The 26,970-nt window shown below is 38.0% G+C and overlaps 2 protein-coding genes across 8 annotated transcripts in view; one reads left to right on the top strand and one right to left on the bottom strand.

Moving 5' to 3' along the window:
• The window catches only part of slc7a1a (solute carrier family 7 member 1a), a 33,815-nt gene that overhangs the window by 1,156 nt on the left and 5,689 nt on the right, over window positions 1–26,970 (top strand). For 2 of the 5 annotated variants that reach the window (XM_040033153.1, XM_040033157.1), the window contains exons 2-8: window positions 5,155–5,243; window positions 23,220–23,473; window positions 23,564–23,746; window positions 23,849–24,007; window positions 24,101–24,275; window positions 24,397–24,530; window positions 25,905–26,127. In XM_040033153.1, the coding sequence (XP_039889087.1) occupies window positions 23,275–23,473; window positions 23,564–23,746; window positions 23,849–24,007; window positions 24,101–24,275; window positions 24,397–24,530; window positions 25,905–26,127 (1,073 nt within the window). In that variant the 5' untranslated portion in view covers window positions 5,155–5,243; window positions 23,220–23,274. Of the gene's footprint in view, window positions 1–5,154; window positions 5,244–5,279; window positions 12,306–19,363; window positions 21,393–23,219; window positions 23,474–23,563; window positions 23,747–23,848; window positions 24,008–24,100; window positions 24,276–24,396; window positions 24,531–25,904; window positions 26,128–26,970 lie in introns of those variants that run through there. The other 3 variants (XM_040033155.1, XM_040033156.1, XM_040033154.1) reach the window with 3 other exon arrangements.
• On the bottom strand, window positions 493–18,478 carry LOC120734369 (homeodomain-interacting protein kinase 1-like). 3 transcript variants are annotated; one of them, XM_040033158.1, is made up of 10 exons: window positions 18,254–18,478; window positions 17,996–18,077; window positions 3,434–3,653; window positions 3,145–3,336; window positions 2,858–3,039; window positions 2,574–2,697; window positions 2,339–2,458; window positions 2,108–2,194; window positions 1,772–1,959; window positions 493–1,534 (listed from the first exon to the last, which is right to left on the bottom strand). In XM_040033158.1, the coding sequence occupies exons 1-10, from the start codon at window positions 18,453–18,455 to the stop codon at window positions 1,459–1,461; spliced, it is 1,473 nt and encodes a 490-aa protein (XP_039889092.1). In that variant the 5' UTR covers window positions 18,456–18,478; the 3' UTR covers window positions 493–1,458. The 3 variants fall into 3 exon arrangements, with proteins under 3 accessions (XP_039889092.1, XP_039889093.1, XP_039889094.1); XM_040033159.1 differs by lacking the exons at window positions 17,996–18,077; window positions 18,254–18,478 and adding an exon at window positions 3,743–4,360; XM_040033160.1 differs by lacking the exons at window positions 17,996–18,077; window positions 18,254–18,478 and adding an exon at window positions 3,906–4,358.

Genomic DNA, 26,970 nt, shown 5'->3' on the forward strand with positions numbered 1-26,970 from the left:
AGAGAGACAGCGTTTGATATTTTTGTAATTACTACAATAGTTACATTACTTATTTTCCCCAATTACTGTAGCAGGCTTTTGGCTTGAGAGTCTGGGTTGTTTCCCAGTGTCTCTCTCTCTCTCTCTCTCTCTCACTCACACACACTTTTATTTTGAAGTCTACACCCCCACCCCCCTTTCCCTCCCCTCACTATTTTCAGCAAAATGGCACCCACTGTCTCAAGGATATGTATTTTATGAAAGAACCTCAAACTGACCTGTGGGAAACATTACTAACCCTGTCATCATGATGCATTAGAATAATTTAAAAAAATGAAGCTGGTTCTTAAATTAGAGAAATCACAAGTTTATTGTTTTAATATTGTTCCACTTATTAGAAAATACAATAAAGAATAAGTACTTCATACAACAACATGTGAGTGAAAATAAAGTAATTCATTGGAAAAACAAATTTTAAATGGTCTAAGCCCCCTGACTATTGCAATGATGGCAACAGATTGCTTTTAATTATGACTTCTTCTTATAAGGGATTGGTACATATAACCTATCAGGTCTATTTTTCATGTTTTTTTATTTCTTTTTTTTTTTTTTTTGGTTTACTCCTGAGCAGAAATGTCTGTCTCCAGCATTTGTGCTCAGCCAGTGTCCCGTTGATCAGTCTCAATAAGGAAGATGTGATTAAAAGTGTGGATGCTGCAATCTCAAGAGTTCCATCTGGCACTCCTATGCAACCTCTCAACATAGTCTTCCCCATTGTTCATCTTTCTCTACATAATTTGCTTAGGGATTAATACAGTATTCTGATTCTTACTTTGTGGTGAGCTATAATTGTCCTACATCCAACGCTTGTGCAAGATGGCTCAGCAGAACAATGGAACCCTTTTTAAATCACAATGATCTTTCAGATTGGTCAGAGACTCTTACTCACATTGTCTAATCAGTCATTAAATTTTTTTTTAAGACCCTGGTTTGATTTGGTGAGTCTTGCTAAGGACTTCACTGTGGTCCTAGACTTTGTGCAGGGGTGCAGTGTTTGGCTGGAGGGTGAGGACAGCATTGCTAAGCAGAATGGGTGGTCCTAGAGTAAAGACAGTGGAGTTTAGCTGCAAGGCCAGAAGGATATTGCTGCAAGGATGGGTAGTCCTGCAGTAAAGGCAGTGATACCGCACCTGGGTGCCGTGCTGAGCTAGGGAGCAAAGTGTTTATTGTTGGGGAGGGTGTGTGGTCGTAAAGTAGAGCCAGTGGCGCACAGCTGGAGAGTGAGGATGATCGTGCTGGTGAGGACAGATGGTCCTGAAGCAACAGTAGTGGTGTAACATGGGAAGGCAAGGAGCACCTTGCTGAGCAAGGTGGGTTGTTCTGGAATAAGGGCTGTAGCGCATAGATGGAGGGCGAGGATGATTTTGCAGAGGACAGGTGGTCCTAGAGTGAGAATGGCGCCTCACTTGGATGTTGTGCTCAGCTCGAGGGCAAGGTTGGTTTTGGGTTTTGCTGGGTAGCGTGGCTGGTCCTGGAGGATAGTTGCTGCAGAGACCTGCACACAGGTACCACCAGCCGTTACTGACAGATGCTCATCTTCTGAAAGCAAGAGTTAACACTGCAAAACAATCAAGCCATGTACCAAATTATTGACTCACTCATCTGAATACAACATTTTCCACATAAAGCGAGATACAGAACATATGCTCACAGTGGAAATGTGTTGTATGTGTCCATGTCCAGTGGGACATTAAAGGAGAACCAGTGTTTCAAATGAGAAGTAATATCTTACTGGAAGCTGTAGGGGTACAAGCGCAATATGTGGCCCAGTGTTGTGAAGTCGTGCTGCAGCACCTGACTGGGCGTCATCCGTTTTTCAGGATCAAGCTGAAGCATTCCTTTAAGCAGCTCGATAAACACCAGCAGATCACAGATTTCTGCGGATTTACTGGTATAATTTTGATGACGTGTGAACCAGAGCTGAAACATCAAAGAAAGAAAAGTCCCCTAAAAACTCTGAATTTTAAGTTGTTTCTTTTTGGGGGTTTTGTTTAAATATTTATTCTATAAATAAAATATATATTTAGTTTTAAACATATAAAATAGAACAGTCAAGAAGTACACCTACGTTTTTAAGGTCATCAAGAGAGGTCAACTTCATCATCCTTTTCTCAGTGAACTTAATCCCCGTCTCACTGACAAACTGCTCAGGTGTCTGAAAAGACAGGAAACTCATCAACACTGAAATTGTAGACTGACAAAAATGGACAATTTTCTTGAAAAACAAGGTTAAGAAAATATTTGACATTTTTAGAGAATGGCATATGCGGTTAATCAGTAATTGTAAAGTACTAAGAACCTTGAGTTTCCATGTGCTGGTGGTGAAATACAACTGCGCGTCGAAATAAAAGGCAGTCTTGAGCCCACTGTCGAGGATCTTGCCTGGAGGCTGGCCCTGAGTCTCCACTATGTACCTCATCTGGAAATACAGACCAATTGGTCAAATTCAGAGTCCAACAACTTTAACATAATGTGTTGTAATCCTTTAAATAAAGCTTTAAGTTCTTCAAAGGAGAAGCGCTAGTTATACTTACCACCTCATATTCATTCTCACCAGGGTAGAGCATGGAGCCAAGGTACAGATTAGCAGCAATGCAGCCCAGAGACCATACATCTATGGCCTCTGTAAATGGAGCCCCGAGAATAATCTCTGGGGACCTGATTTAGGACAAACAGGAAAAACAGCAACTGTCAATTATTAACAACAAAAGTGACAACTTGATTAGTTATACAGCCAAGAAGCCCATCACAGAAACAGCAGGGGAGTATCCAGTATTGACCTTTAAGAGAAAAAGCCACTTTGGTTACAGCTACTAACCGGTATGAACGGGACTGAATGCAAGAGCCCATCGAGGCAGCGGAGGTTTCACATGCCAAGCTAAAGTCAATCACTTTGACCCTATATGGTTGTTTCTGATGGTTGACAAGCATCACATTTTCCAGCTTGAGGTCTGCATGTATCAAACGTACAGACTTCAAATGATCCAGCGCATTCGCAATCTAAAAAAAAAACCCAAACAAAAAAACCCCCACACACCTTTGTATTAATGTAATCAGCAGCCATCTGAAAAACTTTATTTATGTAGAGAATACAGTTAAACACACCTGCTGGGTGATGGCTCTAACTGAGTTTAGAGCGAGCGGTCGGAATTGTCTTTCCTTCATGAATTCATAAAGGTTCTTGTCCAAAAGCTCGAATTCGAGACATAATTTTTGCCCATCGGTAAGAACGTTGTAAAACTGAACCAAGTTATACCTTTCAGATTTGTATAACTTTAACTTCTGCAGGGCAGCCACCTGGCAACATGTGAGTTTTAGCTTCAAGTAAATATTTTAGAGGAATTTCTTCAAATACAATTGTTGGATTAACTGCATCAAGCCAAGTCTTTCCTACCTCCAAGTTTGCCAGTCCATTTCTGAAGCAATCAGTCTTAACTATTTTGATGGCTACGCTCTTCATGTCATTGAGCCTAATGAATTTTCCAACCCTGCCATAGGCTCCTTCTCCCAGGGTAGTTATCATCTGGTACCGTGCAGCTCCAGTTAAGTACCAGCCTATGGGAAGTGATCGGTTGATCTGGGCAATTTTATGGGCATCTCTGGCATCATAACACCTAAAAAGAAAAAACGTTATAAAGAAAAAAAAATCCTAAAAAACAAACAAACAAAAATTTAAAAAGTAATTTAAAACTTCATTTCTTACAATGTAGACAAATTTTCATAATAACAGCAGGTGATATTAGAGGAAAAAGTGAAACAAAGCATTGTGATTGTAAACCGATCATCTGCTGTCATGAGCTAGTTAACCAGAAAGCAAATTAAATACTTGGCAAGTTAATGTCCTTGATCTATCTCAGTAGTTTCACCTTAAAAATTACTTTGATGAATATCGAGTGAACAAGTTCTGCATACTACAGTGCTTGGAGTTTTTTAGTACTGAAATGGAAAGGTTTGGTGAAGCTGGTTTTTTTAGGTCACAAGTCAGGGGTCTGACTGGACTTCAATAAATAAGTCTTACAGTTAACGTTATTTTAACCTGTCACAAACATTGATTTGGTGATGTCTAAAGGTGCATTCTTGGAGAGTACAAAACTTCAAACATTAGCCATTTCAAATGAGAGAAGACAGTTTTTACCTATAAAACAAATTAGCGCCACAGAGCCGAGCTCATTTGGCCCAGGTGAAACTCATGCACCTAATTACCCTCCAGTTATCTCCTGCAGAATAAAGCATGGCACAAAATCCAAAAGATAGAGATCTAGTATCCATGCAACATCACAAACCACACCTTCAAAGTGTAGGGGCTCTGAAAGCGAGTCTCATACGAGATACATTTCAATCCAGCATTATGTTTCATTTTATGTTCTTATTAAAAACCTTATTAATATTATAACAGGTGCATTAAGTACTGACAGCCAAATAATTTTAAGAGCTGATTTGCACATGTAAAGTTACGTTAAGGGTTACCTTACATTAAGGGTGCAGACGCATTATAAGCCTGCATGTGGCCTGCATGCACTAGGTCAGGGGTGTCAAACTGCAGTCCTCGAGTCATTCTTTGTTGACAATAAACTTATTTGAATATTTATTAGGACTGCCACTAATGATTATTTTTATCATAGATTAATCCACTTTTTTTTTTCCATTGATTGAATGTTTTGCACAAGCCATAGTCCAAAGTTGTAAAGGCCTTAGCAACTTTAGCTGACCAACATTTCCTTGATTGCCCTATTAGATTTATTACCTTATTAGATTCACAAGAACAACCAAGAAACTTGCAAACACTTAAAACAAAGCCCATAGGAGCAGTAGACAATGCATCTTTTGGAGAAATTGCAATGGGATGTTGCTACTTCCAGAGTTGGTCTGTGGCTTGGTGCTAAGAAGCCAGGCAGAAAATGGGTGGGAGAGAAGTTTATTCTTATATCATAAAATGTTGAAAACAATTAAACAGGTTGATTTTGTTTTTAAAATCTGGAACATTCAAGTATGCTAAAGTGTACTTGGTATATCATTAAGGCAGACTTTAAGATTAAAGTCTACTGGTTACACTATAACTAACACTATGATATTTTAAATGGAGGTTTGTTAAAGTTGCTGCTTGTGTGATTATAGATGCAGTGAGAGTCATGTTTCCCTTGCCGCCATATGTCATGACATCTTAAAACCTTCAACCTGAAAGTAGACAGAGGACGTTCAAGAAGGTGAGCTGCTGTTCTTGTTGTTATTCTACTGCTGCTTCACATAAAGAAAATACATTTTATTAGTGGACTCAATGATACTTTATGGTCAGACCTTGTCTTTGTTAGACACGGAAAGCCAAACTAGATTAATCAATAAAGTACATCTAGCAACAGTCCAAAACGGTGGCGTTAGACGCTGCTCAACTGCAGGATGAGATCCTCTCTTTTTTCGGTGACCAAGCTAACAAACCAACTTGTAAGTCAAACATTAGCTGGGAGGGCCTGAAGTAGCTGGGGAGCAGTGACCACACTGAACCTAGGTATTTAATGAATGCAAAGTTTCATCAGTAAAAGCAAACATGCTATAAGGAATAAGGAATATCTAACTTTTATTGGGGAGGCTGCCGCTCAGGAGAAGCAGTTCATCCTCTAATGGGAATATTGGTGGTCCGATTCTTGGCTGCTCCAGTCTGCACGCCAAAGCGTTTTAGGTAGAGCTATCTACACTTTGGTCAGATACATTTTTAGAAATTTCTGTTTAATTCTGGAAGGATGACAGATTTTATAGAAATATTGATAAGATGAGTCACTACTAACGAATCCAAAATAGATCCGGTCCAGATGGGGCTGTTTATTTGATCCTTATCTGTTCTGCGTCCATCCTGCTGTGCAGGTGGACTGCGATCTGGACCTGGTTTGCAGACCCACTACAGAGCCTATGATATCTCTAGGTTGGATCTGAGCCAGGGTCATTTTGCTATTTAAAAGCAGCCTAAACCCAGGATTGAGAAGGTCTTGAACCCGAATGTGTCGTGTGGCCTTGGTGGAGTTTCGGCAATCTAAATTAGAGTGAAAGCAGAAAGTGGCCACTAACATCTGACTGCAAACCATAAGTAGGAGTAAAGTAAAGGTGTTGTGCAGTAAGTACCATAATGGAAACATAACACATCTTCAAACTGATTCAGATCCTGCTTTGGTTAGTATGAAGGTGTTAAGAGTTAAATACTTGTCTCCTAATTGGGTACTGACTTGTCAAGTTTAAAATCTGACAAGTCGACATTTTATTCTTTTTTCTGCAAAAAACAAAACAAAACTCAAATAAAGTGGAATATCTATTGTTTTGCTATTACCACAATGAGTTTTTTGTATTTATGCTTATATTCTTGAGAAAAATAGAGAGGCTCATTATACAGTAACATATAATCAACAAGAGTTCATGTTATAAAGGCATTTAAAGAAAGAGTAATCTGACCTTTCAGATCTAGACCATTGCAGCTCAGACCAGCTCGAGTCAGTCTAACTTTAGCACCCCTGAATGTGGGTCACTAGTGGTGAAGTTGCTGACTGTGTTAGTCTATCTGCAACCCCTACACACTTAAATAAGTGTGTGTGTCTGTGCGTTTGTATGTGTGTGTGTGTGTGTGTGTAAGCTTTCCAGGATCACTGAGATTATGGAGGCTTCCACACCATGAAGGGCTTATTCATATTTCCTCATTACTGTGTCTCTATCTGATTTGTGGCTTCTATTTATACCCATCACAGTTATGAGTAACACACTCAGACATTGTGTGTTCCTGCTTTTGGAATTGATTTGTTGCTGAAATAGGAATGCTAAGAATAAGATTCCAGGTAGAAGGTTTGTATTGAGTGGGTAGGGATTTATGAAACCTGTAACTTTTCATTCTTCGTAATAACCAAAATACTTTTTATGCTTTAACTCTATATTTAAAATGTGTTCCACTTTTTCCTGGAGTAATCTACAGAGTAATAATCTACTATGAGGGGAATTAAGTCCATTGTAAAATGTTGATGAAAGAGATCTTTTGGTCAATGTAACATAACCTAACAGTTAAACATATGCTCTTGAAGTTCTCGATATATTACTGCATATGATCTGGGTGGTGAGTTCACTCACTTTACATTGTGTCAAGTGTATTTCTTTCTTGGCATATATTTATATTTGTCACAGTCTCTGCTGCGCTCTTGGCCAGGTTTATATATATAAAAATCAATATATATCACAAGTATACACAAATATAGTACTTTGAAATATAAAGTTACATTTTTGCTTATTAGGTCAAAAGTGCAGTCGTGCTTTTCTGGGTTTTTTTTCATCTTTGGCAACAAAAACTCTGTAACTATAAGTTGACTAGCCAATCACAATGAAATAAGTCACGCTTTACACTGAAACAGTATCACTTTCAGAGTTCTGTAGCTTTTTATTGACCACCACCAGTCATAAAAGTGATTCCAGAGATGTCAATAAATACAACCTTCTTTTTATTTCCTTTTAATTTTGTGCAAAAACAGCATGAACTATTCCTGACCTGACCTAAAAACATTAGTATTTTTTACCTGCGTCAGGAAAGAGGAGGAAGAGTGGAAGTATTATTAGTTATTACCAGCCAAGTATGGTTTCACTTTAGTTTGACTTTAAAACAATATGTCCACCAAAACAACCTGTTTAAGGAGTTACTACCTGATGCCCAGGTGCTGCCCATTTCCTTCTTTTACTTATTAACAGTTGACTTGCTTCTGATATTTTTCCAACTTGTTTGAACATAAAATCATTCAGCTGCTACTGAAAAACCACAATTCCCACACCCTAATTTTCCAGGAGTAAGTCATTTCAATTCACTTAAGAAAATGGGGGAACTGTCATGATCCCTGCATTTTGGACCCCACGTTTGACATTGTGAGGTAATGTTTCCTTTGTATTTTTAAAAGGACAAAATATTTCAAAAGAAAAGTTTTGTTTCTTTTGTAATATTGCTTCCCTTGTGGCCTTAGATATATTTAGGTCATCATTTTCAACTAAGTATTGGTCCCTTTATAGTTAATATATAGTGTACTATTTGTTGAATGGATGCTTTCATTTAATTCCCTGTGTTTACAAGTTTAAAAGCTTTGTCTATTTTCTGTGGCTCTTTTCGATTATCTTCTTAAGACTTATTGTATTCCTCTGAGTCTTTGGTTCTTCTTAGTTGTAGTTACTGTTTACACTGGGTTAGTACCCTGTTGTGTTCCTTGGTGTACTGATCTGCATTGCCCTGCATCTTTATGTGTTCCTCTGTCTTGTCTTTCTCTCCACCCTTATGCCAAGTTAACCTTTGCTTCCATTCAGTTGTGTCTTTCTGTTTTATTTTCTGTTGTTCTCTGTGTCTTCTGTTTTGTTTACTTCACCAGCCTGATAATGTCTATAGTAACAACATTTTTATACCTTTTACTTTTTACATTAAAGCAGATTTTTTTGTTTGAGTCATTCCTGTTTCCTGAGTCCTGCATTTGGGTCCGCCCTCTCACATGGTAAAATCCATGCTGGCTATTTTTCATCTTCTTTTCTTTTTCTTTTTTCTTTTTTCTTTTTTTTACAAGTGTTTAGATTAACTTCAAGTTTGACTTACTTACATAACATTCTGTTGCTTTTGGCTTAAATTGATCTGAAAAACTAATATACTAGAAATTTGATTTTACTCAAATAAGAGGCCTAGATTTTTGGTAATGCTGACAAGTGTTGTGGAAACATTTTATGTCTTTATGAAACATTTGGATCTGACACAGTGGCTAACTGTTACTGATACTGTATTACTCATCTTGTTCTTTGTTTGTCCATAGAGATGGTGCCACCTATCAATACACATTGTTCAGTTACAACTGACAAGGTTTACGGGTTCAAGGTGACCCTGTGGGGCATACCACCTCTATCTTGGTTAGCCAATAAGAAACACAACATGTTACCGTGTGGAACTGAAGATGATACCAAGATATTGCTGCAAATATAAGTAATCAGATAACACAGGTAAAATAAAATCAACACATAATTTTCAGAACTTCTCTGAGTTGCTTTGTCACAGTGTGGCCGGGCACTTATTCTAGCTCTTTAAACATTCATGTGTGTTGTATGCATAACTACAACTTGAATCACAACTATAGTCTGTTGTAGTACCTGCTCATCCCTAAGGTTACATTCTTGCCCTCATCTCAGCCCAGAGGCCCTAGATGTAGAGGACAAATTTATATCAAACCACAAGCTCGATGTTTTTAATGGATCTCTTTTGTTCACACTTTTAAAATTTCACCCTCACTAATGACCTTTTAACCTCCCTCAGTAATCATTGTGTGTCGCTAAACTGAAATGGAGAAAGCATAACACCAACTCCTGCTATTTAGTTCATTTCGTTCAGGAATGGAGAAAGTTGAAAGGCAAATGAACACTAATTAAAAATGCGACAGCCTTCTCTACTTTATATGAATTTATAAAATAAACTACCAAAAAGCAGTTAAAGCTGCAAGATAAATAAGTATAATTCTTTTATATCATGTCATATGTTCTCCAAGGAAGAAGTTTAAACCAGAAAATGACTGGTGCAGGGACTTGCACCGATATATTTCTACTTTAAGGAAATATAACTCTGGGTACAAAACGTTAATCATTATCCTGCGGTCAGAATAGTTTCTCAGCTTAAGTTTTGCTTGTGCTATAGATATGTCAACCCAGTTTTTAAAGAGATACTATCTGCTGTTGCTCATTTATTTCTTTTACTTATTAACAGTTGGTTTGCTACTTGGTATTTTTTCCAGCTGGTAGTAAACTGAAAAATCATTCAGTTGTTACTGAGAACGCTTTTTGTGCGCTTTTAAAGCATTAGATTTAAAGTTAAAATAATATTGTTGTAAATCCATCCATCCATACTGACATGAGGTTTTGTGTTTTTACTTTGCTGTTCATTCACCTCAAAACGACGCCTCTGTTATACCACATGCTGACAATATTTCAAATGCACAGCCTAATAATGCATAGAAGTTATTGACACAAACATGAATGATCAGCATCGTTTATTGACCTGACTAACCTTTTTCATGTTTGTTTCATTTCATTTCCACTTTATTTGTCAGGGGCCATGTACAAACAAAAGAAAAACTTTAATCTCCTAAGAGAAAAGGTTGTACCAGATTAAGCTACTAGCTTTACTATCTGCAGCCTGTGGGCAGCACAAATAGAAGAACTTTGAATAATATCTTTGGCTTGATAAACCAAGTCTCTTGGGTTGTTTTAGAAGGATGCTTCAGCCCTGTGCACATCACAATTCATCCTGCTGCTTCTATTGGCAGTCACATCATTAATACACACTCTTGGCCCGCTGGCAGCCGTAGATGCACATGCCATAGCATTGCTTCCATAATAAGCAGACAACCAGAAGAGGATGGATGAAGGAGATGGATAGATGAATGTGTGGCATCTTTTACATGTTTTCTAGCAAAGTCTAACCTGCCTATCTTTAGGCTAATGTCTAATTATGACCTTCTCCCTTGCCCACACAGGTCTTTCAACTTTTCAGCATATCAGAAATTCCAGTGAACAGCTGCCAAATACAAGTCCAACTATTCCTTTATTATTGCAATGAAATATCTAGAGAATAAGCCTCACACAGCCAACCACTAATCAGTCAATTACCTTTGATCCTCTGGAAACAGCAAATCATCCATAAAATGGCTATAATTTACTCGTTATATGTTTTTTTTTAAATGCATGTTTCTTATCTTTTTGACTTGGAAGTTAACTGGAGCAGTTGTGCCCTCCAAAATTGCAGACTACCAATTTCCAGACACGTGAATTTCTGGTTATTGATTTCAACAGTTGTCAGGTGTGTGACTTAATCATCTAGTGTAGTTTAAGCCAGAAGGTTATTGCATCATAGTAATGTCTAATAGTAATGAGCAGGCGGGGCTGCGTGTTTGCACCTCTATCTCCTCCTCCATCTCAATGCGTTAAATAGAGTAACCCCGAAACTCCTCACTGCATCCAAAGACCAAACTTTCACCATTGTGGGAGACTGTGTCGTGGGGTTCTACAGCTTCATCTTCTTAGGCTTCGCAGGGAAGCATCCAATACCTTAGATACATTTTGCCCAGCTGCTGCATTAAGGTAAAATACTACTGTTGTAATGTTATCATTTCTGTGTCACAAATGCAGGAAAGTGATCAAGTACTACTGAACTGATAACTTAGTAGTACTGTACCCCAGCTTGGAATGATTTTCTGGGGGAGAAATGTGTTTTCCTACATAAAATTAGGAGCACCCAGTGGTCTCTCTGCAACCATTTAGAATTTCCTTTTTCCTGCACTTGTATCCTACTGAAAGAAGTTTGTTTTAATGCAACACTACAATAATGAGCTACTTAAAGCACATGGTCAGTAGCCAAAATTGTTAAAAATGAATAATATATCCTGGAAACTGCTAGATCTGAATCTATCAGAGCTGCAATTGAACTTATCCAACAATGGCCTGTAATGCATGTAGGGAAAAGGGTGGCTGTAAGACTTGAAGTACTGTTTTGTACTGTAAAACCACAGGTGGTGATGAAAGCAAAGGCACTGCAATGAGAATGAGAAAAATACCTCATCCTAAGGTGTTAAATCCCATCCCATTTAAGTCAATATGAAAACTTTCTGAAACTTTAAGGCTGTCATGTCAACAAGGAAATCCAATCTCTCACATGCACAGTACTGTTTGCTATTACTGCAGTGAGTTCGTTTTATATTTACACTTGTTTCCTCTAGAAAAGGGCATATGTTCATTATCTAGATAGCTTCAGCTCAGACCAGCATGAGCTCACATTTTCCCTAAACAATGTGTAGCTTCTGTTTATACCAGCACAGTTAAGATGAAGCAAGTTGCAACTGGATTTTGACTTTGACTTATCAAAGCAGTGTGAAAAATATAAGCAAGTCCAGCTTTAGTAAATATGTGTATAAATGGTTATTAAGATATCGAGTACCAGCAGAGGCGGGCGATGATGATACCGATAATGACGTATCACAATAATGGAAAAACAGAACACATACACACATATATAAATAAATAAATACATAAATTTATTATATGCCTGTGTGCGCATGTGCATGTTTGAGTTTGTGTGTCTGTGTGGGTGTGTAGGTCATTCACTGTCCCTTGGGTGGTGGCATGTTGACATATATCAGGCAGCCAGTCATGCCCTGTGTCCTTCTCCTGGGAATATACTTTTATTTTGAAATGTTGCTTAGCTCGTGGAAATTTGGAATTACAGAAGTGAAGTGGTTTAAGTAAGTGTTCCTTACTTCATTGAATGACTTCCAATCTAGGAGGAAATGTGTCTTTGTTTCAAACTAACCAGTCAAACACTGATCGCATGTTCTGTGTCCTTGCGTTAAGAGCTGTCTCTACTTTCTATCTCTGACTGTTTTTCTTACATACATTTATTTGCATTTTGTTATAATTAGCTGGCTGGTGTTTGGAAAGCAGTGTTTTTGTGAGACCGGTCAGGCTCATTCTTTGGGTTTGGAGGGCTTTAGAATGGAGTGTGTCTTAGGAGCTGGACTTATGGTGATCAAAAATGTTTTACTTTATTTAATTCAATCTAATTATCAGTGGGTGTCTTCCTAATTCTGCTGGACAGGCATCACTTAGTGCTTTTCTGTGTATGCATAAAATGTATCTGTAGAATTCTGCATTTAGTGATTATGTTGGGTGTTTATTTGAACAGATTATAGCTCTGATGACTGAGTGAACCCTGTACTTCAAACGGTACAGTGCACACCATAACATTATCAAATGTTTCAAGGCAGATTTTCATTGGAATTTGCTCTAATTTAAATGAGAGCTTTCTCATTTTTCTTTATTCCCTCTCTCACACACACACAGCTAACCAAGTCTTCACTCTAAAGTTTCTTGTGCTATCTAGAGAGACTATAAAAACAAAAACTATATTGTTTTTAATAAAATTAGATGTGGAAAAGATGACTTTAACTTTAACTTTTCTACTTTGACTCTATTTTTAAACTGACGTTCTTATGTTGTTGTAGCCAGCTGTGAGGTCCGTTTTAAAATGCGGACAGTGACCAGTTCAATCGTTCACAGTTAGCCGTCTGTTTTTTTATATTGTCTTTATTTTAGTATAACTAGTTTAGCTTAGTATACAGATACAGCCACTCAATATTGCTGCTTTCAGTCCGATGATTTTCTCAGTATTATTTTTATAAACGTCTTTGCCTTATAATTGTTTTGTACCTTAGGGTGGAATGTTTCTTCAAGTTCTGTTTTAACCTTGCAACCATCCAAATCTAAGTGTATTCCACCTGTGTCAACTTGATAGGTGTGTGTAGGTGTGTAACTCTTATCAGCTGTTTAGGTTGTTTATGAGGGCTGGGCTGGGTCTTTGAAAATGTGAGCAAACAAACAAAGCAACCTCATGGTGCCTTCCTGAAAGAGGGGCATTAGAAGACTGGCAAAAAATGGAGTCTATACTACTATGTGAATTCCATATATTTAAGATTTTCCCACTTGATAGTGAGCTTTTGTTCTTTCTGTTGAAACCTTCAATTTGTTTCAAGGAGAACAGCACATGCTCTCACAGTTACCATAAGATTAAAAAAAAAACTGACATTCTGATGTCGGGGATTTCATGAACGCTGCGCTGAAAACTGTTTCTTGACCTTCTCTGACCTTAATACACTAAACAGGCATGTTCTGGTTTGTCAGATCATTGCAAGTTGAAATGACTTCTGCATCGTTTTGGGTTACACTCTGGTATAAATCTACCATGATGTTACAAAGTTTGCAAATGTATTAACAACAGTAACGAACTCTGGACTGCATACTTTTAAAACGGGATTTTAACAGTAATGTAAGTAATCTAAAAATCGTTTTTGATTAATTTTATTGAAGGACAAAACACATAATTGGCATTGAATAAGAAGGCTTCACAGACAGGCAGAGCTGGGGGGAGGGTGCTGCTTGTCTGTTTCACATCATTAAGTGGTGACGATATGCAAATGAAGCGCGGCAGCTTAACAACAAGCACTAAAATGAGAAAAGCAAAAATCCCTCCCTATAGTTCGGGAAAATACAAAGAAGGTGACTGTTTTTTATAACAGTGTTCTATAAATACTTTCTATCAATGATTCCTGGAACACCGTTTACAAGTTTTAAAATCACAACCAGCACTGACAGGATATTTGTGTGGGGTTTGGAAGTTGCTGCCCTTCTGTGGGGGTTCAGAGAGCTGTTTGATGAATCACCTAATGTGTGACAAAGGAATCTGCTGTGATGCTAATGGCGGTCTGCCCTCTGCCTACCTGTCTGTAAAAGTTGTTAAAATTACCGCAGTGATTTATCAGAAATGTGCAGAGTGTGGAAGGAGAATTAAAAGAAAAACAGGTGGTTAACAGCGAGCAATTTACTGCATTTAAAAATGATGCAATCCATATATTATAAGACTACATAACTAGCTAATATATGTAATTATTATTGTACCACATCTAAAATACGCTCTTCTCTGACAGGACCAACCAGTAATCAGTTTGCATTTATATTTTGCATTGATACATGTGTAGAAAGCTGGAAGTAAATCAACTTCCATTAGTGCCCCCTGGTGGATGTACAAGACATTACCACTGGTTTTCATAAATGCTGCTTGGGACAGGTCATGGTCCTGTCAGGAATGAGGCGGGCATTTGAAGTGGCTGTATCTGTTACTAATACCACATCCAACTTTCATTTGTAGCTTTTATCTTAATTTCTTCTCCTACAATAATTTAATTATTTCCATGTGTTAGGTATTGTGTTGTTTGTTGTACCCTCTGTTTGTTAGGAGGTTCTCAAATATATTTTACCTTCACGATCTGTACCGAAATAACTTGTAAAATGAATAAAACCTCTTAAATTAACTTAATCTTAAATAGGTACTTATTTTGTTAAATCTAACTGAAAGTTAACAGGTTACATTTTTTCAAGAAATGATTTCTTTGACATTACTTCTGTTGTTGCAGGACAGGTTAAATATTTTCCCTGTGGGATACTGGTAAAACAGTACTGAGTATTTTCCTGGGTATCTGAGATATGCATCAACAAGTTCACTTCTGAATGATTTAAAAAAAACAAGAAACACACACTCATAAACAAAAGGAAGGTTTTGGAGTGGTCTAGTCAAATTCTTACATCACAATGAGATGCTATGGTGAGACCTCACTGAAAAAAAGGGATTGGCCAGCTTTTGGATTTACATAAGCATCTTGCGTGTATTTAACACAATTGCCTCATGCTTTAAAGTTAAGTGTAACTATATACTGTAGAAACTACATGATATGCAGAGAGGGTAGATTAAATTGTTCATATCATGTTCAAGTGAAGTAAGTCAATAATATAGCAATGTTAAATCCCGTGACACTGCACGGGTTTCAGACTCGCGCTCTTTAGATCGTGGTTTCAGGAAGGCATCCATCTCAGTCAAGTTGAGCAGCCACCTCTACTTTTTTTGGTATACCAAAAAAAGTAAATTGGGTGGTTGTTACATTAAAAAAGTCTAACTTGTAATTTGAACACAATAATTTCATGTTTCTATGAACGTAATTAAATCATGTAGGATTTGCATGGAATTCAAAAACTTAATTTGTTCTTGTTGAGACGACCTGATACAATCTAGTGAGAGTGGTTAGTTGCTGAACTCATGAAATTCACAAGATCGCACAAGATTTCAAACTGCAGGAAAATCAGTGGAGTTATAAGAGGCAGAGAACTACACACACACCACGTGCATGCTATTCCTATTTATTGTGGATTAACCTGTCAAGGACAAAAACAAAAAACTTCTGCATCAAATACAGGAAATCATATCTTTCCTGTATTTCCTAGATTGTTGGCATGGTGGTTAGTGCTGTTGCGTCACAGTAAGAAGGTCCTGGGTTCAAATCCACATTCTGGCTAGTTTGCAGTGGCTTCTCTCTGGGTATTCTGGTTTCCTCCCACAGTTAAAAGTCATGCAGTTATTAGAATTAGGGTTAACTGGTGATTCTAAATTACCCATGAATGTAAGTGTAAATGGTTGTTTGTTTCTATGTGATAGACTGGTGAGGTGTCCAGGGTGTACCCTGCCTCGTAACCTATCATTTCAGGGTTATTTCCCAGCCCTCCTGCAACCCGGAGGATGGTAGTCATTGTAAATCCATTCAATTTTTATGGTAACCAGGTTCTAGACTTTGTTGAACATTATGTAATATGAAGACAACATGTAGTATTTAAGTGACCAAGTAGTATTGGGGTAAAAGTTATTGAATAGTGTTGAAGTAAAATGACAAAATTGTGAAGGATTAAAACATTCCAAGAGCTCAACTTACTTCATCTGAACATGTTTCAATCGCGTTTTAGGAACACAAAATGCACAGGTTTATTGAATATGAAAAAGTTGTGTTGATTTAACTCAGTTGTTTAATTTTCTGCCAAAGCAAAACATTTGTGTGCAACAAATGTCCATTATTGAATCAAGTAAATCCAACATGGCCTTTTTTTCAGTGCTTAAACAGGCTGTTTATACAGGAAAAGCCTCCATCATAGCTAACTCAAAATCAATTCTGCAAAGACGAGTGGCCGAAATTCCTCGACAGTGAAGTTATTATTATTTCACGTTAGAGCAGTTGATAGTTGATTGCAATTCCTGTTGCCAAGTGTGGAGCAACCAGTTACTTTTTTACAATTACTGTTTTACAGGAAGCAAATTCTGGATATTTTTTGGCTCTTGATAAATTAAATCATCTTTTAAAAACTGCAATTTGCATTTATTTTGGGGTTTTTTTTGTCATATAATAATAAAATTTGTTTGATGGTCTGAGAAATCAGAAAAGGGCCAATACTTTGTCATAGCACTGTCCATGTGTACACAGACATACAAAGGTACACTGTACTTGTACAAAGTGATCTCAAACCTTTCTTTTTTGCATTGAATCATCAAAAAAGGATTTTAAAAAAAGCTTCACCACCTTGAACTACATTGGATAAACTTAAACATTTAAAAAAAATTTTTTAAAAACTTCTCTTTTTTGTACCTGATGTGCTTGTGACAAAAAAGCGCATCAGGTACCACTAAGAATGTTCATTTATTCACCATTATTGTTTAAGGGAGCCACATATTTCTATTCTTTAGTAATACTAGGATTTTGATGATGGAGCCGAACTGAAAATCAGTAGCTTCAGCAGGAGGGAGAGACGAACCCGATCGTGGTTCTTCACGCAGCCTGTTTTACATGCAGCCAAATCCACTTGTTCAGCGAGCTGATTGGTTATCAGACTTTTAGACAGAATAGACAGAATGTCTACAGAAATTTTGACACCTGGGAAAGCTATCTTTTCCCCGCTGTGCGCGCACACAGAGACATTTTCAAGTTACTTCCCTCGATCAGCCCTATTATATATAATTATCGAAATGTTTGTCTAAAATGCACTCGTTAATGTTACTTTGTAAAGGTGCTAGATTAATGTCCGAATATAACATCCAAAAACCTGACGTTAATACTGCCCACAGCCTCACACAGCCTGGTGCGCATTTACGCACATGGCCTAAAACCCCTGGTCTTAATTAAACTGCGGATAACTCGAGATGTGACGTTAAATAATTTTTTCTGTCTTTCCACACATACAGGCCAGCTGGTAGACACTGACTTCAGGTTTATATAGTGAAATAGTATTTTTTTAAACAAACTTTTCCTCCTCCTTGTATATAAATGATTCTATTAACAGCTATCACGAAAAACTTCCTCCAGCCATGTGCGCATTTTTGCGATTGCAGCAAACGGAATGCTGATGCGGCAACATACCGGGTCAGACATCGTGTTAACAATGAACTATTAAAATGTCAATAGAGAAGAGAGGCGAGCATCAGGGAAGCTGAAGGAACTGCCTGTGAGATGCTTTTTTTAACGGAGGAGACAAACAGAGGAGGGAGGGAGAGAGATGGCACGCTTACCTTCTTGAAGGTTGTTGCCCGTTGTTGGCAGGTGGTGGTCCAGGGAAACCCCGCTCAGTTGGCAGCTCAGCCATTGCCTTTACTGTAGAGTAAATTTAGAGTAAATTATTTGATCCTCTTCAGTACACTGAAACATACACACTTGTCATGGAGTTTGCAACAGCTAATTGATAACTCCAGTGTTATGGAAAAAAGTAGGTTCTTAAATTTGCTCTCAAAAACTTACTGTAGCTACAGATGTCAGTTTAGAAAATTTACCTTGTTTGTCTCCAGTCCTCCCAAACACTTCTTCCAGAGCTGCCTTTCTAGTTCTAATCAAACCTGCCGCTTTAGCAGATTCAGCTGATGGAGAAAGGCGTGCAGGAGGGACCCTGTCTTTTACGCAGCTCCATGCGCCGCCCCTGTCTACGTTTGTGCGAAATAAAGCTTCTTCATTGGCGCAACTGTGCACAATTAGCATACATGTCAATAAATGAAAGCTGATATTGTTTCATGCAAATATTTGCATGGTTAAAATACAGTCAAACAACTAGTTGTAGCTAGTTTTAGACATGTAGTTAGCAGCCTGTGCGCTTAAGATGTTATCGCTAACGGCTATGGAAAACAACAGCAGACCTGCTGCAGTCTAACCTTTGCAAAGCTAATGCTACTAAATTTAATACCAACACAGTCTCATAGTTAATGCTACGCTTTTTTTCCTCTACCACCTCTGTGTTAGCCCTCATCAAGCTGACAGCATTAACTTTATCCAGCACTGCTAGCGTTAGCTATTTCCACAGTGACATGCTACGTTCAGACAGAAATGTCTTTATTTTATCAGATAAAAGTTTCAAATTCATTAACAGAAGCCAGCACAGGAAACATTGGGCCTGTAGTTAATTCTTACCCACACTTATAGTTAGCTAGTAGTTTTAAAACAGAATAGCACAAAATGTCTAATTTCGACCTTTGTAATATTTAAATCTATTAAATAGATTTAAATATTTAATAGATATGTCTGGTCCCATATCTACACTTACATTTCTTCCTCCAATGAAATGAAGAAAACAGGAAAACAGATGACTAAATCAATAATCCATCCTCTTCCATGCTAATGCCCTCCACACTGGACTGAATGAATTTAGCACCTGTGCTCAGTCATTCACTGTACTGTACAGATGAATAGAAGCTGTCATTGTCAAAAATAAACCTATTTAGTTAAATCCTGTATTATTATTATCATCATCATCATCATCATCATTATTATTATTATTATTATTATTATTATTATTATTGACCTGACAAAGTGTGTTACTGATACAGTTTTTTTCTGTCTGTTTTTTTGTTACTTTGTTTAAAGGTGACTTGTGATTTAATTATCTCAGTTTACTTGGACTTCTTTATGGTAAAGCCAGTATGACTAAATTCAGCCACCAGTCTTCCTCAAAGTTGTGAGAGAGGTGGTGATTTTTATAAAAAAGTGTGTTAAGTGTCCTTTGTTTCTCTTGGCAGTTTCTCTGCATTTGAACTCTTTAGCTTGTCGTGCTTTTTAATATATAGATTTGCCGAAACAAAGCAAAAAACACAGCACATAATTTTCTGCACTTTTCTCTGTTTCTCTGTCAATGGGTGTCAGGGTACTCATTCTAGCTGTTTAAACATTCACACGTGTTGTCCTACATACAGCATGTATGTATAACTAGAAAAAGTTGAATCATAACTATAGTCTGTTAAAGCATCCACTCATTCACAAGGTTACATTCCTGACCTGATCAAAGTCTAGAGAACTTAGATGTAGAGGATAAATTTCCATCAGACCACAAAGCTTTTTATTAAACTTCAGCCCATCTTTGTCTCTACCACTGACTTTACTGCAAATAAATTCAGTGATGCTCTTGTCAGTAAGTCTTTTCCTCTTACAACAGCCCTGCCGAATTCCAGTGAACTCCCAACCTCTTTCAATAATCATTGTCATGTAGCTGAACTGAAATGCAGAACGCGTAAAACTCACTCTCCTCCCTGCATGACTAATTATCTAGATTACTTAACCCTTTATTGGGCAATTTTCAGCCTAAAAACACTATCCCTCTTATCTTGATCACTTAATGTTTTTGGAATTGGATTGTAATCAGAGGTTATCTGAAAACACAGTAATCCTCACTCACTGCCAACTAAAAACACTGCCAGTTTCAAACCATTAATTATTCATAGACATCATGTCAGCAAGGTTTTGGGGGGGGGGTTAAACACATACCAGTTGACTCTTTTACTTATAAACAGTTCTTCACTTCTGGTATTTTTCCAGCTGTTTTTGGACATAGAATCATTCATCTGCTACTGAGAAAGCTCAATTAGCATTCCCAGGGGCCGTTTTGATTGTTTTCAATGATCGACAGAGGTGACTGCTCAGTGTTTGTGCTTTTATATTTGATTACTGCCTTGGATACTTTTGCGCACTGTTTTCTCATGCTCTGTCTATTAAGGTTAACACACCCCACTTGCCCATTTTGTTTGTGGTGTTCCTGAATACTTTATTTTTTATGTATTCATTTATGTATTATTTCATTAAAGGCAATTTTCAGGCCTACCAATCACATTAAGCTCTTTTAAAGCTTCAGTTAAGTAATTTTAACCCCACACCCCAGATATCAAATTTGACAGATTTTTAAGTGTCCAGGACCCTCTTAGGGACACTCCCAATAGGGGCTAAAAATCTGGGACTCTCCACCAATTGCTCTTAGAGCGCAAAAGCTCCTTGGATGAGAAGTGAAACAGCTTAAAAAAACGTAAAGAAGTCCAGACGCGTTTCTTTCCAAACTCAGTCACCTCAAGGAACTTTATATTGTAAGGTAAAGACTCTACAATAACAACTAAGGCTATTTATGGAATGACTATTAAGTCTTCTTCAAGCCAGCCATTTTCCAAATGTCCAGAAGTGTCATATTTATGGTCTAACTTCATTGGTTGAAAGGGCTTACACCCCTTTTCTGTTCAGTTCCTCCCTTCCACTTCTTTAACATATTATCCAAAGTACCCTGCCAAATACTTTTTAATGTGTCTTACAAGGGACCATGCTTTATATTGCATACTGTTGTAAATGTAATATGCAAGTACAATGCTGCTGTTATATTAGTCTATGTACAAGAGTTCTTCTGGTAGAAATGCATTTATTAAGTCATCCGAAGTCTGCAGGAATTAAGTCTGCACATGTGTGCATGTGTGCCCACTGCTTGGAATAGCCAAGCCATGTGATTCTTCTAGATTCTATTTCAGATCGCCTACTGTCCAAAGCCCCACAGTCTTCACAGCAGCTTAAAGAAAAGTTAACAAATGCACAGTTTAATCCTTCTGTCGTCACTTATCATTTCATCCGGAGTTGTTAGGTCGAGCGCTGAAGTGTACCTGTAGGTGTGTTTGAGTAAGTACTCTGTTCTGTCTTTTTCTGCCTTCACAACGAACAGGTTACTTTGACATAAGGTTCAGAAGGCGTATTTTAGTTTGTTTTGAATGATCAGATTTCATTCAATTTGAACAAAATCTGACAAAATGTAGATTTTTCGAGAGAAAGTTGTGACCCCAGACTGACCCGTATACTCAAGTCAGTCAGGGGTTGTGTGATATATATAGGTCACTTTCATTGGTTTGTTTATTTTTTTTTCTGCAAGGACTTTATGACTGCGCCAGAACATTTTTTAAAATCTTTACACTAAATTGGATTTTTATTACAAATTTGTATTTATGAGCTTCCGAGATCATAGACAGATGCAGCATGTGTAATGCTGTGATAATCAAAGCAGTATGCAGTATTAGTGCTTCTGGTTTAGTCCAGATTTTAATAGATTATTTGTACAATGGTTGTTCTTAAGATGAATAAAGCATATCATTTCTCAACTTTTACTTGCGTATTGTTACTTTTCTGCATGTCTATACAAGTTAACCATTCACTTTCATTTGCTGAATGAGTGAAATAATATAGGGTTAATACATGGCATGCATTAAGGAGAAATGGCAACCTGAAGTCACATTTTACTTTGAAAAAATGCTAGTTTTTTATGTCATGCAGTATATGAATCAGACATATATCAATTCTGTAATTGAAGGCTGGAACTAACACTTATCTTCACTTTTGATTATATTCTCTATCAACTGTTTGGTCTGTAAATGTCAGAATCTACCAGGAAAGTATTAACATTTGATTTTCTCATTTAACTAATAAAGGACCAATTGGTGTGCATCTAATCAAAAGGCATATGTTCATTATCTAGGCCCTTAATAGTGGAAAATAGAAGAGGCAGTCACCTGTGAAAATCTAATGAATGGCCATCGAGCTTACCGTTGAACGTGTATCATCATTTATAATCACTGACAACATGCAAACTATAGTGACCTCTACAACACTGCTGCAGGTGTGACTTCTGTAGCAGTTTCAGTTTGATAATGGTGGACAGCTTGATGCAACAAGGAATAGAATCATTTCATTGTGCCAGCACATTACTAAATTTTCCCCATTTGTTTAATGTAAATATGAGTTATTGTATTTTCTTGCCTTTTTTCAAAGATTCTATGTTTGTTTGTTTTGTTTTTTAGTTCAGTGACATGAAAATATCTGTACAGTGGTTTTTGTCCTGAGCAGTTATTTTCATTTATTCCCTAAAATGTGGCTGGTTGCATGTGATATTATATTTGTATTTACATATGCTATATTTTACAGCGTCATCTAAGTCGGCTTTAGATATATGTGTGTAATTTTGCTTGGTTTGGATACAAGCTCATTTATTAGACATTTTTATACAGTGTAATTCATAATTAACGTGTGATGTGCTAGGCTGGAAAATTGAATGTGAGCCTGATTATTCTCAGAGGTAAGTGCGACGACAGTGTTCTCACATCAGCTTGTCCTTGGGTGGAAGTTTCCGTGAGCTGTGGCAAAACTGTTGCACTGTCCGCATGACCTCTCGTGTTCATATCCATAGGTCACCGTAATCTGACAAGGTGTCTGGATACTTGTCAGACTGCTACTCTCTGTTACTTGTGTTTATCTTGTGCAAATGAATTAACTGTATGATCCAAACATGGGCTAAACAGTAACAATCCTGGCAGATACTTTTAGTTTATTTTCTGCAATGAGTAACGCACTATAATGAGCTTCCTTAGCTATTGTCAGAGATGATTCGGAGTCCTTTGTTGAAACAGGGGAGATGAAAAACTAAGCGTGTTTTTTAAACTTACTGTCTTTCATCTTTAGGTTGTGACCTCTGAACCCCTAAACCCTGACTTTTGCTGAGACCAGAGTGTGATCCATGGCTATAAAGAGCCTTCTGCACGCTGCTTCCACTTTCAGGAAGCAGCTGATGAGGGTGAAGGTGGTAAACTCTAACTCCGAGGACTCCCGTCTGTGCCGATGTCTCAACACCTTTGACCTGGTAGCCCTCGGTGTGGGCAGTACATTGGGTGCTGGTGTTTATGTGCTCGCTGGTGCTGTTGCAAGAGAGAATTCAGGCAAGTGACATTACTTTTGATAGTGAAAACATGTGTATTGAGGAAAAACCTGAAAGTTTTTAATCATATGATTCCCACCACCTTCCACAGGTCCTGCTATTGTGCTGTCATTCCTGATAGCAGCTATAGCCTCAGTGTTAGCCGGGCTTTGCTACGCTGAGTTTGGAGCCCGTGTTCCCAAAACAGGCTCGGCTTATCTGTACTCCTATGTGACTGTTGGGGAGCTGTGGGCCTTCATCACTGGATGGAATCTCATTCTTTCCTACGTCATTGGTAAGCATAAAGCAGCACTGCTTTATTGTTTCTGTTTTGCCTAGTTTAAGGTCATGTGTAGGAAGAAATTTGTCTTCAAGAATGTTTTTTTCTTCGTCTCAGGTGCCTCCAGCGTGGCTCGTGCATGGAGCGCCACCTTTGATGAGTTGATAGGGAACCCCATAGGGCAGTTCTGCAGACAGTACATGGCCCTGAATGTACCAGGAGCACTGGCAGAGTATCCTGACATATTTGGTGCTTTCATCATAATCATTCTTACAAGTAAGAAGACATAGAAAGCATTTAATATTACACTTAACACATTTTCCCAAGACATTTTTCATTTTCCATTTCTTTGTCCGTTGCAATTCTAAGGTCTGCTGGCATTTGGGGTCAAAGAATCAGCAATGGTGAACAAGGTCTTCACTTGTATCAATGTCCTAGTCTTGGTGTTCATGGTGATCTCTGGATTCGTCAAAGGCAATATTAAAAACTGGCAGCTAGACCCTGAAGAGATCCTACATGCAAGTTATACAACAAACAGCACCAAGTAAGGACATATTCAATGCTGAATCTTTCCCTTTAACTGTCTCTGTTACTCTATTTTGTTTTTATCTGGATGACATTCTTTTAGAACTATATTTCATATTATTTATATTCCTCTGGTTTAGTGTGACAGACGTCCTGCCAAGCGCAGAGAGTTTAGGAATCGGCGGCTTCATGCCATTTGGATTCACCGGTGTCCTGTCAGGAGCCGCTACCTGTTTCTATGGGTTTGTAGGATTCGACTGCATTGCTACCACAGGTTAGTGCTGATCTGACCTGAAAACTCTGTCGACCTTCTGTTTTTGACTCCCTCTGCTTCACGTCTCGCAGTTTCACATACATCTCCCTTTGACGGCCTCATGGGTGTGTTTCCATTTTCAGGGAGAGAGGGGGGAATGTAACTCAATCTTTTTGGAACCGTTTCAGCCCCGAGCTTTCCTAAACATCCAGAAGTATTACATAACAGGGGGGCAAGAGAGAAATTAAAGATGCACTTTACTGCGTTTGACTCATTTCTGCTATTGGCTGAAGGCCAAAAGACTGCTACTCAGGTTAGGGGGGAACAAACAGGGTTTTGGAAGAGGGCATTCCAGAGGTTTTTCCCTGAGTTTTGCAGAGTTTGTGAACAGCCTTGTTTCTTTATACATGTTACAAGGTTTTTCCCACCCATAGGTTTCCTGAATTTTAACTGGCTGGCAAGCTGACCAGTTAGCCTTAAATTACGATTGTCAGACATAACACAAACTCACAACGATCTTTTTGCATGTGTGCGTGTGTGTGTATGGCAGTAAGAGTTAAGTTGGCATGAAGCCATACTCCATTTCCCCTTGACACACACACACAGACACACACAAACACACACACACATATCATCCACACATCAGTTGTCTCCGTCACGTTTCAGAGCTCTTTTATTTTACAGTACTTTGGGCCTGCTTTGACACGTAACTGTGCGTCTTATGCACTCGCTCCATCACCGTAATGTGGTTTTATTACACAGCAAGGCCTTCCTACATAATCACCTGCAGCTGAGCAGTTAGGCCCCTCAGCATGGTGGCTCCCCCGAAAAAATAAGCTAATATCTTCAAACCTTGCAATGAACTGGGAGTGGCTAGTAACAAAGACATAGCTGTATAGCAGACGATGGGGCGATTTAGGAAATAACTAAGAAGGTAAAGTAATTTCACTGCTATTTACAGGTTCAGTCAACCACTTAGCATTCAGTTAATTTCCACAAAACTTTGCATGCACTTCTCGATGCAACTGCAGCACTTCTGTAAATTATGTTACCTTTCTGAATACAGTGCCTGCACCCTGCATTCAAATGGACAATTCTCAGATGAAAGCATAAAACTCCTCCAAAATCTGAATATCCATCCATCATCCATCCAACACTAGAGTTTGTACTGTGTTCTGTGTTTTCGTTCCACTGAATTTTCACATATTCACTTTTCTGCCTCATGTTCAAACGCTGAAAGTAAGAATTTCTGTCTTCTGATGATGTTTTTCAAATATAAATATAAGCAAAAAATGGCACATTACCTGAAGATATTTCTGCACCCGTTGAAGTCATACAGAAGCAGATTTGCATATCTTGGCTCTTAACTGTGTCTATATATTATATATGTCCTAGGTGAAGAGGTGAAGAACCCCCAGCGAGCCATTCCTTTTGGTATCGTATCCTCATTGCTCATCTGCTTTGTGATCTACTTCAGCGTTTCTGCTGCTCTCACCCTCATGATGCCATACTACCTGCTGGACAGCAACAGCCCTCTGCCTACAGCTTTTAATTATGTGGGCTGGGGGGGCGCGAAATATGCCGTAGCTGTAGGCTCTCTTTGCGCTCTGTCTACAAGGTAAGAGATTTGAACTTAGAAGCACAATGAACATGTACTAGATCTTGTTCTGAGTAAACTTTGAACTGATTACCACTAAGATAAGCAACTGTGAATACCAGTAGATATTCTATTAGGCTGAGGAATATAAATTTGTTCCTTGTGGACTATGACATTTATTCAGCATTGTCCACTCAGTCATCATTAGCCAACTGCAATTTTCCTTTAAAAAAATCAAACTGGAATCCTATCAAAATATAGATGTTTGAATGGGGAAATGAAACACTGTCACTCAGCTGCTACAGCTGCAGCAGGAGGGCAGGAGTCAGTAACTAACTCAGAGTTTAAGCTCCTGTTTTTTGGAACAGAAAATCCAGAATTTCCCCTATTTCAGGATTAGCAAACTCAGGATCTTCACTACATCTGCTTTCTGGAGCGTAACCAAAGACTATCATTCATTTTAAATGCGCAGTTGTGTACACGGTTCTGTCTCAGATAACTACACACACACACATATATATTTATGTTTGTGTTTCTGAGCGAGAGTGTATATTTAACTTCGGAAAGCATTTGATGCCTTAACTAAAAATAAAACATGCTGCTGAGAATATAGCTGCACCATCACTGTGTGAAGGCGATTATGTAACAGGGACTCAGAAAGGCTAAGGCAGGTGACATTTTTTTTTACTAACAATTAGTTTCTAATCACTTTAATTTTTTGCAATTAATAATAGCAACAATCAACCAATATTTTATTCATGATAGAACATAGAAAACATATCAAATGTTTAAACTGAGTATTTTACTATTTCATGATAAAAATTACGATACAATGATAATTTTGAATTTGACGGCACCAGACTG

Source organism: Simochromis diagramma, unplaced genomic scaffold (genome assembly GCF_900408965.1).
Source record: "Simochromis diagramma unplaced genomic scaffold, fSimDia1.1 OVJJ01000216.1, whole genome shotgun sequence".
Lineage (NCBI taxonomy): Eukaryota > Metazoa > Chordata > Actinopteri > Cichliformes > Cichlidae > Simochromis > Simochromis diagramma.

What these genes read in the sequence shown, in the direction of transcription:
- LOC120734369 (XM_040033158.1), bottom strand. Translation starts at nt 18,455, where the DNA reads ATGCTAATTGTGCACAGTTGCGCCAATGAAGAAGCTTTATTTCGCACA. An exon ending in TTAGAGCCATCACCCAGCAG is followed by an intron (nt 3,040 to 3,144) that starts GTGTGTTTAACT and finishes TTTTTTTTTTAG; the next exon opens with ATTGCGAATGCGCTGGATCA. An exon ending in TTGTACCCCTACAGCTTCCA is followed by an intron (nt 1,535 to 1,771) that starts GTAAGATATTAC and finishes ACCTGTGTGCAG; the next exon opens with GTCTCTGCAGCAACTATCCT.